General features: G+C 47.1%; 1 protein-coding gene across 2 annotated transcripts in view; it reads right to left on the bottom strand.

The window, feature by feature from the left end:
* The window catches only part of dscaml1 (Down syndrome cell adhesion molecule like 1), a 692,721-nt gene that overhangs the window by 140,412 nt on the left and 538,859 nt on the right, over positions 1-13,450 (bottom strand). For both annotated transcript variants that reach the window (XM_072486516.1, XM_072486518.1), the window contains exons 17-18: positions 12,786-13,026; positions 589-735 (exon numbers count right to left, since the gene is read on the bottom strand). In XM_072486516.1, coding sequence (XP_072342617.1) covers positions 589-735; positions 12,786-13,026 — 388 coding nt within the window. The remainder of the gene's footprint in view (positions 1-588; positions 736-12,785; positions 13,027-13,450) is intronic.

Below are 13,450 nucleotides of genomic sequence, written 5' to 3'. Positions count from 1 at the left end.
TGCTCACTGGGAACAAGTGCAAAAGCTTCAAGGCCACTAGTTTTGGGAGGGATAGGCCACGATTGTAACACGATGACTGATTACAAAAGGAGGTTGGGAGGAGATTTGTAGACATGTTTAAAATCGTGAGGGGTCGAGACAGAGTAGATGAAGACGTGGAAGGATTCGAGCACCCGGGAACATTATGTGATTGACAAAAGAACCAAAGGCAACATGACGAGGGACAGTTTCATGCAGGGAGCGGTTAGGGTCTGGGCTGCACGGCCTGTGAGTTTGTTGGAGGCAAATTCAATCACGGTTTCAAAGGGGAATTGGAAGTTTCAGGGCTTTGGGGAAGGGGCGGGGGAGTGGGATTTGTTGAATTGCTCTTTCAGAGAGCCAACGTTGGCACAACAGGTTGACTGGCTTTATGCACATGTTATGATTCTATGAAGGTGGGGTCATTGTTAAAGGGCAATGATAGCTTGGTCATGGAGTTGGAGCATGAGCCACCACCCATGGCACCATGATGGAGGTAACTCCTTTGGAAGGGGGAGGAAAGATTGAAGAGAGGGAGAAGGAAGAAGTAATGCTCAGCTAGCAACTGACCTCCATCATGGTGAACAGACCAGTAAATGACTCGGAAACCCTTCAAGACTCCATTTAAGGTACTCCGAGGAGGTGGTGACCAGATGATGGTGATGACATCGGACAAAATCGATACCGCTTTCACATTGTCAGGAGGCTGGCTGGGAACTGTGGAGAGTCAAGACGAGCAAATTTACAAAGTCAGCCTCACCAATTCTACAAACCAATGGCAATTATTCTCAAATAGCAAAAAAATAACAGACCATTTAGGAATGACCAGCCTCTTGAAGCGGCAACATGCTATTAAAGTGACAGCTTAATAACTCGCAAGACACCGATCACGATACACTCCAGTCATTGTGCTTCTACTTTTAAAGGAGCTCCACCTTGAGGAAATTTCCAGTTCTTTTTTCATCCTTACCGAGTCGCAGCATAGGACATAAATCATACTGAGATGTGCCACGTGACACACAACATGGACGCATCATTTCTTCTGGGTGCCCTTTCCTCTTCACGCTCACAAAGAATTATTTGAGGAACAATTGCTGATTGAAGCAGGAGTCCCTTTAAGAGTTCCTCGAAATGCATCAGTTTCCTTTGTTTCGTTATTGAGGAAATGTTACCTGAAGCACTGATACTGTAACAAGCAGTTATAATGCGCCTTGAAAGTAATAAATCATTCTGAGGCACCTTATAAGAATGCGATAAAGCAAAATTTGATGCCGAGACACAAATGGAGATAATGAGGTAGACGGCTAAAATTTTGATCAACGGTTTAAGGAGTATCTTACAGGAGGAATGAGAGTTGGGGAGACAGAGTTGTTTCGGAAGGGAATTCCAAAGCTCATGGCCTGTACAGCTAAAACCATAGCCACCAATGACAGACTGAGTAAAATTAGGGATATTCAATAAACCAGCATTAGAGCAGTGCAGAGTTTTGGCAGGGCTGTGGGGTTGACTACAAAGGGTGAGGACGAGGACTGGTTTGAAAATCCAGAGAACTTTAAAATCAAAGTGTTGCTTAAACGGGAGCTAATGTGGATCAGGAAGCACAGGGATGATGGGTGAATGAGGTGACTTGGTGTGAAGACAACAATGGTATGCAACAACATTTTGGATGACCTCAGGTTTATAGAGGGCGCCCAGAAGGAGCTCGTTAGAATAGTCAAGTCTGGAAATATGCGAGGCAAGGACTTCTGGAACTTTGAGGGCGAGGTTGATTTGAGAGAGATAATGGAGCCTGATAGCATGCAATTGTCACCAGCAGGGGAAATTGGGAACAAAACGCTGCTTCAACAATTGTCATTCCCATTGTATTTGTGTAAGCTAGCCCCATTCGAGAACACTGTTGATGCAGTCTCTCTCTCAGCCTGTGCATCCTCCACGTTGAAGAGGATGTTCAGTTGTGAGATTTCAACCCAAAGACAGATGACCTCCACTGTTTTGAGAGATGACAGGTTAGCACCAGGTTCATGTGTGCAGCAAAACCAATTAATTTTTGTCTGGCTGCAGGACACAGAGATAAATCAGTTGAACTTTATCATCACATGAAAAGCATCCTGGTGTGAAGCTTTCACTGCTTGGTTTTGCCTTAAGAACAGGTGAAAAACTGCAACAGATTTCTGAGAGATCTCCATTTGATGGACAGCTCTACTGTCAGTGGTGAGGATAAAGGCAACTGCCAATCCCTACAGTGCAGAAGGAGGCCACTCGGCCCATCAGGTCTGCACCAACCCTCTGAAAGAGCACCCTACCTAGGCCCACTTCCCCACCCTATCCCCATAACCCAGTAACCCCACCTAACCTTTTGGACACTAAGGGGCAATTTAGCATGGCCAATCCACCTAACTTGCACATCTTTGGACTGTGGGAGGAAACCGGAACACCCCGAGGAAACCCACACACACACGGGGAGAACGTGCAAACTCCACACAGTCACCTAAGGTCAGAATCGAACCTGGGTCCCTGGCGCGGTGAGGCAGCAGTGCTAATCACTGTGCCACCTTGCCGCATCTTCTGAACCCACTGAGCTAGCGGTTGGACAGTGGTTGGGTGAAACCCCTCGTCTAATTTCATGGATGCTGATTTAAGTTTAATCTTAAGTCTAATCTTTCCATTTTTTCATTTCATTTCATAGGGAGTGGGCAAAGGCTTGCATTTCTTTATTATTTTCCCATATCTGAGGAGGGACAGGCTAAGCATTCAGTAATCAGATGAAATTGCCATTCAGATTCTCTGCTGTTATCTATAATTTACATTTAATAAATTTGATTTGCAGTTTATAGTCTGAGTCACACATTATGAGGAGTGTTTATTCCTCCTCGAGGCCAGAAGCTCACAAGAGAGTTCACGTTGATTCACTGAGCTAGTTACAGCACCAAAGAAATCCAAATGCTCCCTGATGCTACGTAACAAGATATTGTATAAAGTCACATTGTGTGTGTTTTTGGGGGGATCCTAGAAACAGGAGTAGGCTATTCACCCTCGGAACATGTTACGCTAATCTGTGCCTCAGTGTCATTTAATCTATATCGCTTGAAACCATTAACCAAAGAAAATTCTGTTGTTCTCAATCTGGAAAATTTCAATGGACGGCCAGTACCCACAACCTTTTGAGTGATAGAATTTCAGATTCCTATTACCTTCTGTGTGGAAAACCTCCTTCCTGATTTAACTCCCGAATGGTCCAGCTCTAATTTCACATTTGCACTCCCTTTGTCATGGATTGCCCCCCCCCCCCCGAGTGGTCATTGCTTCTCTGCATCGACACTTCGTTCATTGTATTTACAGTGGAGAAGGAGGCCATTCGGCCCATCGAGTCTGCACCGGCCCTTGGAAAGGGCAACCCACCCAAGCCCACGCTTCCACCATATCCCCGTAACCCTACCTAACCTTTTGGACACCGAGGGACAATTTCAACATGGCTAATCCACCTAACCCGCACATCTTCTGACTGTGTGCTCTGCCCGAGGGCAGGTCCTTGAAACTGATTGGCCGGGTTTTTTTTTGGCCCATTCTCGGCGGTTTTTCTGGTGGTGGAGATGGCCCAACGTTGGCCGACGGGCGGGATCTTCCGGACCCACGGAAGGCAATGGCCATTTGCGTCACTCACACAATGGCGATCCGCTTCTGTCGATGGAAAATCCACCATAGGGGGTTCCAGAGAATTCCGGCCATTGACTGCTGATGCTTCGTCCTAACTCATTTTTTCTCAGCAGTACTTGCCATTGCCTTCCACTCTCAGGGGCAGCTGAGGAGCTAGGCCTACCTCAGCCGGAAGAGGTATTGAACCCATTGGAATCATTCTGAACAATGTGCTGGTCATCCAGCCCAACTCAGTTAACCAGGCCCCTTGAAATAATCCTATCAAACCCTTATAATAATGTTAAACACATCAGGTCATCAACCATCTAACCTAAAGGGAATACAAACCAAATTTATTCAACCTGTCCTGTCATGTGAGAGTACCTTTAAGAAATGGGTGTTTACTACTGCAGTGATGTCAAGAGTGGGTGGAGCTGGGCTGTCTGTCAGCTTTTTACTTTTGTTTTCGAGCAGGCTGCAGGGTGTGTTTTAGTTTTGTTTTCAGTGTTGGAGCTGAAGCCAGACCAAGCAGCTGTACTGCTGTTCTCTCTGCCATCAAAAGACTATCTCTAGATCATTTGGTGAATTCCGAATTATAAATGTTCTCAGTAGTGAATGTAAACCTAATGTGCTTCTGGTAAAAGGTGTTTTAAGTCTTATGGATGTTAAAAGGAAAGCTTAAAGGATTACTTAGTGTTGTATTCTTTGGGGGTTGTATTTGAATTAATGGTTGCTAAGGTGTTCACTGTACATTTTAAAAAGGTTAACTTGAGTTCATAGAATAAACATAGTTTTGCTTTACAAAATACTTTTCCATTTCTGCTGTACCACACCTGTAGAGTGGGCCGTGTGCTCTCCATACCACAATCTATTAAAAGTTGTGGATCAGGTGAACTCCATGATACACTTTGGGGTTCTCTAAACCCTGGCCCATAACAGTCCTCATAATTTTAAAGTCTGAGAATAAGGGCTTGATTATAGGAGTGAGCTTGAAGGCCCAGGACAATGGCTGTTTGGGAGAGGACAATTCATATTTGTGGTCCTCAAACCTGCTGATTTAAGGCCTTCTCTATCAGATTTTCTTTCTCTACTCCCATCACTTTTTCCACACTTTTCTGCTCTCACTGCCACTTCTATACATTCACCCTGTCATTGAAACTTCCCAATTGATTTAGAAAAAAGAAATCAATAATTATATTTGTAGAAGAAAAATAAATTGAATTGGGTCCAGCTTCTCTTCCTAACCTCTTGATATCTGCAAGGAGCCCACTTAGATCAAGGTAAGTTCAATTGTAATATTTGATATGGACTTGGAAGAGTAGCAAGCATCAGGGGTGATGGGTGAAAGGCTGCAAACAAGCATCTGTATCCAGGAACTTTCGGTCAAAAATATCATGGGAGGTCCAGTTGGTAGGTCGTTCCGAGTCTCCGAGTCACAAAGTTCTGGTTCAAGTCCCCCTCCAGAGCTTGAGGACAAAAATCAAGGGCGAGGTCTTGGCTGTTCACAGGCCACAGGTTTTCCAGAGGCATGGGGTGGATTCAACTGGGAAATCCAATTGACAGGGGCAGACCAGAAGATCCCACTGCCAGCCAACGTGGGTCGCCTCACACCGTCAGGAAACATGCCACAGGGAGGCCAGGAAATCTCACCGCAGGCTGACTTTCCAGCGCAGCACTGAGGGAGTGTTGCACTGTTGGAGGTGCCGTCCTTTAGGTGAGATGCTAAATCGATGCCCCTGCTCAGGTGGATATAGAAGATCCCATAAAGCTATTTCAGGGACGAGCAGGGGAATTACCCCAGGGCCCCGCTCCATATTTATCCCTCAATTAATGGCACAAAGAAAAGGTTATCACATTGCTGTATGGAAGAGTTTGTGAAGCACAAATTGCCTGTAACATTTAAGATGACCAGAAGACCATTCGACATAGGAGCAGAAGTAGGCCATTTGGCCCATCGAGTCTGCTCTGCCATTCAAGGAGATCACGAATGATGTAATATGATAATCCTCAACTCCACTTTCACACCTCATCCCTTACTGATTAAAACTCTGTCTATCTCAGCCTTGAACACACTTAACAACTCAACCTCTACATCCCTCTGCGGTAAAGAGTTCCACAGATTCACTACCCTCTCAGAGAAGAAATTCTTCCTCCCCCTCCTCTCTCTTAAATGGGCTGCCCCTTGCTCTGAAATTATGTCCTCTGGTCCTAGACTCTACCACAAGGGGGAACAGCCTCTCAGCATCGACCCTGTGAAGCCCCTTGAGAATACTTGTCTCAATAAGATCCCCTCTCATTCTTCTAAACTCCAATGAGAACAGGCTCAACCTACTCAACCTCTCCTCAGAAGAAATTCCCTGCATACCCCGGGGCTTTGCATTACAACAATGATTAAACTTCACAAAGTACTTCATTGGTTGTAAAACCCTTTGAGGTGTTCAGTGGTCATTAAAGGTGTTAGATAAATGCAAGCCAATCTTTTTTAATGAGCTGTAAAATAAAGGTGCAATATTATACAATGGGCTGGATTCTCTGCTGCGCGTTTCTCGGTGACGCGCCGTGCGCTGGCGGTGGGATTCTCCGCCCCATTGAAGCCACCACGCCGGCGGGAAATCTACGGGGGGGTGGGGGTGAGAGGGGGACGATGCGCTGCTCGCGGGAAGAGAGAAATCCCAACGGCCGGAGAATTTTGGCCAATGTCTTCTCTGGAGTTTCTGATTCAGCTCAAAAGTCTTTCATGTGCTTTGATGTCCTTTGACAGGGCGGTCAGAGAGGAAAACAGAGACACTGTCTGACCACCTATCCTTGCCTTTCTCAGCCGACTGGTGTGAAAACCGCCAGAAAGCACCGGTCCACTTTTAGGATGAACCAGAAAATGATCTTTGAGATTCTCTCACTTAAAATAACAGTTATCGTAACAAATGTCTGATAACGCATTTGCGATCGATACATTTTTATTCCTTTTTCCCTGTGCTTTTAGAGACTTGCACATTGTTGTTATTGTCCTCAAGGCAAGATGGAAGGTAGCCAGTCTATTCCGAAATTTGAAAACAGAAATCACATCATTTTTGACCACTTGGGAATTGTATTAAATGTTTATTGTAGATTTGATGTTTACAACCAGTGGTTGAACATGATAGGGCTATTGGAGGAGAGATAAACGACAGAGACTGGTAACACGAGGTGGCTCTTTGATCACATTTACAGCCTGGTGGTGACAAACCAAGAAAGAAGGTTCCTCACAAAGAGAATATTGATCGTGTGGACGGGAGAAGAATGAATGAAAGTGAGAGAGAGAGAGGGATAAACAGAGAGAGGCAGAGAGAAAGAGAGAGTGAAGGAAGTTAGGAAGATAGAAACTAGGCAGTCTGAGGGCTGAATTTTCAAAGCGACACCCACAAGAATTCCAGGTCCCGTTGCGGCGCCTGAACTGGGCTGGTCTTGCCGAGCACCTCGGAAAGATGGGAGCTGCCTACCTGTGGCCAGCAGCAAAGGTAGGTAGTAGCCATTTTGGGAGCTGTTCTGCCTTGCCAGGTAGAATAGGTATTTCATCAGACAGCTGGGGTTAAATATGAGGAAAAGCCAGGGTAGGGGTAGAAGTGGAGAGAGGCTGGGGGCGGGAGGGAGAATGAAGAGGGGCAGAGTGGAACGCAGCAGAGAGGATAGAGACAGAGGAGGAGTGGGGCATAGGGGTTACTAGTACAGAGCGAGTGGAGCAGAGGAGAGAGTGATAGATGACAGAGAGGGGCAAAAGGGAGAGGGCCAGAGGTGGGAGGGCCAGAAGGGGTGAATGGCAGTGGGGGAAGCGAGGCAGAGGGGAGAGAGACAGAGGCAGAGAGGAGAGGGTCAAATGGGAGATGGGCTGAGAAAAAGAGAGGCAGAGGGGAGAGAGGCAGAGGGGAAAGAAGCAGAAGGGAGAGGGGAAGAAGGGTGAGGGGAAGAAGGGAGACAGGCAGAGATGGCAGACTAGAAGGAGATAGAGGCAGAAAGACGCAAAGCAGAGGTGGAGAGGGATGGGGAGAGAGGGCGAGATAGAGGGGAGAGAGAGAGAGGCAGAGGGAAGCGGGCAAATGGGAGAGAGGCATAGGGAGAGAGGCAGAGGGGAAGGAGTGGAAGTGGCAGACATGGTTGGGTAAGGAAAGTAAGAGAGACGGTGCGAGAGGCCGATGGTCTGAGGATGAAAGAGGGAGAGGGGAGGGAGCTGGAGGCACATTGTGAGGGGTTGAACAGGGAAGCGCGAGATTAAATTTAAAAGAAACAAGTATATTTCTCTTAAATTCCGACTGGCATTGTTTCCACACACTGACACAAAGAAACTCATTCAATTGGACACCTTCCAAAATCACAGTGATTCTGTCGAAAATGAAATCACCAGGTAAGATAGACATTGGGCTGTAATTCATGTAACTCTGTCATAAGAATCCGAAGCTGATTTTATTTTGTGTGGTTTCACCAAGTGTTTAGAAGCAGAGCAATCTTCCTCCTCTTTATGTGTTAGAATAGTGTGACATCAATTATTCCATGCTGCATTATGCTGATAACAGGCTGAAGAGATGGTGTGCCTGATGACGGTGTTGGGAGATTACAGGGTGCTACACTCATTAAAAGCTGATCATTGAATTGTAAATGCAGGCTGACATCAGTTTAATTAGATGACAGATCCACTGTAATTTGGATTTCGAGATCCTGTAAATGCTGATTGGCGCTTCTTTGTTACAAAACAATTAGGAAGACAAAAAGAAGAAACTGAGGCTGCCTCACTATCCCCCCCGTTTACAACAACAACAAAATTATAGCTTCGCATAAATTGTCACTAATCACAAAAAAATGCCAGCGGTGTTGCATTTACTCCCTGAAGTGTTTTATTTTAACTTGCGGAGGAATCCTGCTCGAGTTGATGACAGTGCGCAGTCAACACTGTCGCATTTGAGATGCCGAATGTGCGAGAACCTATCTTTGCTTTCTTTAAATTTCACTCCTTTATTTTGTTCCGGTACGGGAGTGTTAGCGTTCGCAAAATGATAGAACCCCCACCCCCACCTCTGAAAATTCTTGACATCTGGACCTGAAGGGCAACATTGGCCAGTGCAGTCGGCAGGGGAAAGGGCAAATCCAGGTTATAGTGGGCGATAATAGGTTGTTTCTAAATAGGCCAGAGAGGGTAAAGCAAGTCAACTCATCGAAGGAAACCCAGGAGTGACTACGGTCAAATCAGCATTAATTCAGGCAGTGATTGATGCCCCCTCAGAAGGCATAGCCGTGGAAGAGATGCCAGGCAGTCAGGTTGAAATACCCCATTGACCATACGCTGCCTTGAGGTGTAGGTATTGACCAAGCCAAGCAGCAGATCCAGAAAGAGGTCCACTCCCCTCCGCACTCGATAGGCAAAGATCAGCAGCGTGGGACTGAAGCAGCTCTGGATTTTGGGCAGCAGCACTGCCTAGAGCAGGAGAGAGGCTGCGACCTCTCGCACTCTGTATCAACAGAAAGCACCAGGCAACAGAAATGACAGGCAGCCTGCGAGTGGGCGTGGTGGGGGGGGGGGGGGGGGCGTTCCAGTCCCGCTGAGGCCAGGAATTCCCACCCAAGATCAATGGAACTTTCAAAGGTTCGTCAAATTTTCCATGCCGTCCATGATGATTCGGGAGCGAGCCGAAGATTTACGCTTAATTTAGTCTGTTTAAAAACCACTGAAGTTCCAAAGAAGGGTCACGTTGGCCTCAAAACGTTAACTCTGTTTCTCTCTCCACAGATGCTGAGTTTATCCAGCCTTTTCTGCTTTGATTTGTGTTTGAGAATCTATTTGGCGGGACGTCCCCCACCACCCCATCTTCCTGGATCCCGCAAATGAGGATGAACTAAAAAAGCATTTATCCCCGTGCGTTGTAAATTAATGAAGCAATTCACTTACTATGGGCTGGATTCTCCGCAGCCCGGCTCCGGGGCGGAGAATCCAGTTTGACTCCGAAATCGGGCCGGGCGCCGGTTCGGCGATGGTCCGGGCACTGAAAATCGGCGTCGCCGGGCAGTACGCCGCGCTGCCGGGGGGCCATTCCCAGAGGCCGGTCGGGATGCTCATGTGGTGGCTGCGGACTCAGTCTGGTGGGGGGGCGGGCGGATCGGAGACAAGGGGTGGGGGGGGGCCTAATAGGCGGCCGGGGCATTAATATGCGGTGTTTGAGGGTCGGGTGCGCGGCCGTTCGGGGGTCTCTTTCTTGGGTCTGGCTCCGCGGATGAGTCCGCATTGGAGCACGGCACGGCCGCTGGAGGCCGCCGCCGTGCGCATGCGCGGCCTCTGACCCGGAAGTGCAGGGGACCCGTATTGGCAGCAAAAGCAGCGAGATTCACTCGGGGTCCCTGCCAGCCCCGTGCAGGGCTATGAATTCAATTCACTTTTTTGCAGGAATTTCAGGAGTAAAACTCTACCGTTTTGATGCCGGCGTGGGGACATAGTCTCAATAATTGAGAATCCAGCTCTATAAATCCAGCTTTGCAGATGGTTTTGGGGGGTGGGGGGGTGGAATTAATTTTATAGCTTAACAGCATTAAAATTTCACAACACCTTAAAGAGTAGCTTCCCATCAATTGTTCATTTGTTTTGTCGCCCTGGTTTCACCGAGTGTTCTGTGCCTCGTTGGACCGTTCAGACGGCAAGTCTGGGTGGGAATTCAGCTTGCTTCCAAGCCTTGGCTCTTTGTAACCAGCCAATTCGGGAATCCTTTAGCACCATAAGTCAGCTCACTCTCTGGCTACTGCATTGCTTTAAGCTCCTTGTTCAAGCAGCCATACGTCCTTTTGAGGTTGGGATAAAGGCATGTTGTTGGGGAAGTGTTTGACCTGGCCTGTGCCTGATCCCGGAGAAGCTAATAATGTGTCTGGATGCCTGAAATCGAAGCTGTTGCAATCTAAGCAATAATAGCCCTCACTTTCATGGATGCTAATTATAATCTCTCTCCATTTTCCACACAGCTACAGGAGAAGGCCTCTTCCTGAGGTTAATTCGGTTAACTATTTGCATCATCAACAAGATATTTGAATCATCGACAGCCACAGGAGAGGTGCCTGAAGATTGGAGGGTCACAAATGTTGTGCCCTTGTTTAAGAAGAGCTGTAAGGGTAAGCCTGGGAACTACAGACGGATTAGCCTTACTTCTGTAGTGGGTAAATTGTTAGAAGGTATTCTGAGTGACAGGATCTACAGGCATTTAGACAGGCAAGGGCTAATTAGGGAAAGTCAGCATGGCTTTGTAAGGGGAAAGTCATGTCTCACGAATTTGATTGAGTTTTTAAAGGGGTAACCAAGAAGGTAGATAAGGGCACTGCAGTCAACGTTGTCTACATGGACTTTAGCAAGGCCTTTGACAAGGTACCGCATGGTAGGTTATTACGAAATGTTAAATCTCACGGAATCCAGGGTGAGGTAGCCAATTGGATACAAAATTGTCTCGGCGACCGAAGCCAAAGGGAGGTTGTGGAGGGTTGTTTTTCAAACTGGAGGCCTGTGACCAGTGGTGTGCCTCATGGATCAGTGCTGGGTCCACTGTTATTTGTTATATATATTAATGACTTGGATGAGAATGTAGGAGGCATGGTTAGTAAGTTTGCAGATGACATCAAGATTGGTGGCATAGTGGACAGTGAAGAAGGTTATATAAGATTGCAACAGGACCTTGACCAATTGGGCCGATGAATGGCAGATGGAGTTTAATTTGGATAAATGTGAGGTGATGCATTTTGGTAGATCGAATAGGGACAGGACCTATTCAGTTAATGTTAGGGCGTTGGGGAGAGTTACAGAACAAAGAGATCTAGGGGTATAGGTTCATAGCTCCTTGACGGTGGAGTCGCAGGTGGACAGGGTGGTGAAGAAGATATTCAGCATGCTAGGTTTTATTGGTCAGAATATTGAATACAGGAGTTGGGACGTCTTGTTGAAGTAGTACAAGACATTGCTAAGACCACACATGGAATATTGTGTTCAGTTCTGGTCACCCTATTATAGGAAGGATATTGTTAAACTAGAAAGAGTGCAGAAGAGATTTACGAGGATGGTACCAGGACTTGATGGCCTGAGTTATAAGGAGAGGCTGGATAGGCTGGGACCTTTTTCACTGGAGCGCAGGAGGCTTAGGGGTGATCTTGTAGAGATCTATAAAATAATGAGGAGCATCGATAAGGTAGATAGTCAACATCTTTTCCCAAAGGTAAAGGAGTCTAGAACTAGAGGGCATAGGTTTAAGGTGAGAGGGGAGAGATACAAAAGAATAATAATAATCGCTTATTGTCACAAGTAGACTTCAATGAAGTTACTGTGAAAAGCCCCCAGTCACCACATTCCAGCGCCTGTTTGGGGAGGCCGGTACGGGAATTGAACCCGCGCTGCTGGCATTGTTCTGCATTACAAGTCAGCTGTTTAGCCCACTGTGCTTAACCAGCCCCAGGTTGAGACCAGAGGGGAATTTATTTCACACAGAGGGTGGTGAGCATCTGGGGCAATGGTGGAGGCGGGTACAATTTTTTCCTTTAAAAAATAGTTAGGTTACATGGGCTTGCCGGGTACAGAGGGATTGGGACCAAATGCGGGCAAGTGGGACTAGCTTAGTGACAGAAACTGGGCAGCATGGACAAGCTGGGCCGAAGGGCCTGTTTCCATGCTGTAAACATCTATGACTATGACTCTATGACCAAAGTTAGGACAAATGAATGGAGTTTTACTCTGGGTTTTTTAACTGGATTGAGCCTTACTGAGAGTGTTCAACGCTGAGCTCAAAATGTGAGGAGTTTGCACTTTCTTCCCGTGTCTGTGTGGGTTTCCTCCGGGTGCTCCGCTTTCCTCCCAAGTCCAAAGATGTGCAGGTTAGGTGGATTGTCCACGCTAAATTGCCCTTAGTGTCCAAAAGGTTAGGTGGGGTTTGGGGGATAGGGTGGCGGTGTGGGCGTAAGTGGGGTGCTCTTTCCAAGGGCCGGTGCAGACTCGATGGGCCAAATGGTCTCCTTCTGCGTTGTAAATTCTATGTATGAACTGGAAAGGGTTCCATCGCTCCACATCCCTCTGCCAATGATGAGCGGGAGAAGCACAAAAGTTAGTCACCGCACAAAGTCACATTGCTACCTTAGTTTGGAACACATCTTACCATCCTCAAGCGTTGTAGCATTAATTTCCGAGGAACTCGGGCCTGTCCCCGCTCTGTTGAACGCCTGCACCACAACGCCATATTGCGCATACTTCTTCAGATTGTCCAGCGTGTAAACCTCACTCTCCCCTGTGGCCTTCATCTCGACAATACTGTACTGACCATTACTGCCGGGGCCATTTTCCCGGTAGCCGATCTGGTAGCCTCGGATGACCCCATTCTGAAGCTCCTTCCTGGGCGCCTGGATATCAAATACAAAATGCCACAAATTCAGCTCCAGGTATTTAGCCACGTAATCAGTTCCATGAGAGTATCTGGCAGTCACAGGCTGCACTGCATCACATGGGCTGCACTGCATCACATGGACTCCACCAAACTCTGCCCCCCTCCCCAGTTGAGTCCGACTGTATACATTCGGATCAGGGTTGCGGGGAGCATTTACAACACAATTTAGGTGAAGTGATAGATCTGGTGGATATACTGTACTTAGATTGTCAGATTGATAAGGCGCCTCACCATAGGTTATTGCAAAAATAAAAGCTCAAGGTGTATGGGGTAACAAATTGGCTGGACGATTGGCTAGCTAACAGGAAACAGAGAGTAGGCATAAATAGGTGATTTTCTGGTTGGCAAGATGTGATGTGTGGTGTGCCACAGGGATATTT

The sequence above is a fragment of the Scyliorhinus torazame genome, chromosome 21, assembly GCF_047496885.1.
Source record: "Scyliorhinus torazame isolate Kashiwa2021f chromosome 21, sScyTor2.1, whole genome shotgun sequence".
Lineage (NCBI taxonomy): Eukaryota > Metazoa > Chordata > Chondrichthyes > Carcharhiniformes > Scyliorhinidae > Scyliorhinus > Scyliorhinus torazame.
The sequence above is the reverse complement of the archived record's forward strand: the minus strand, read 5'-3'. Positions and strand labels throughout refer to the sequence as shown.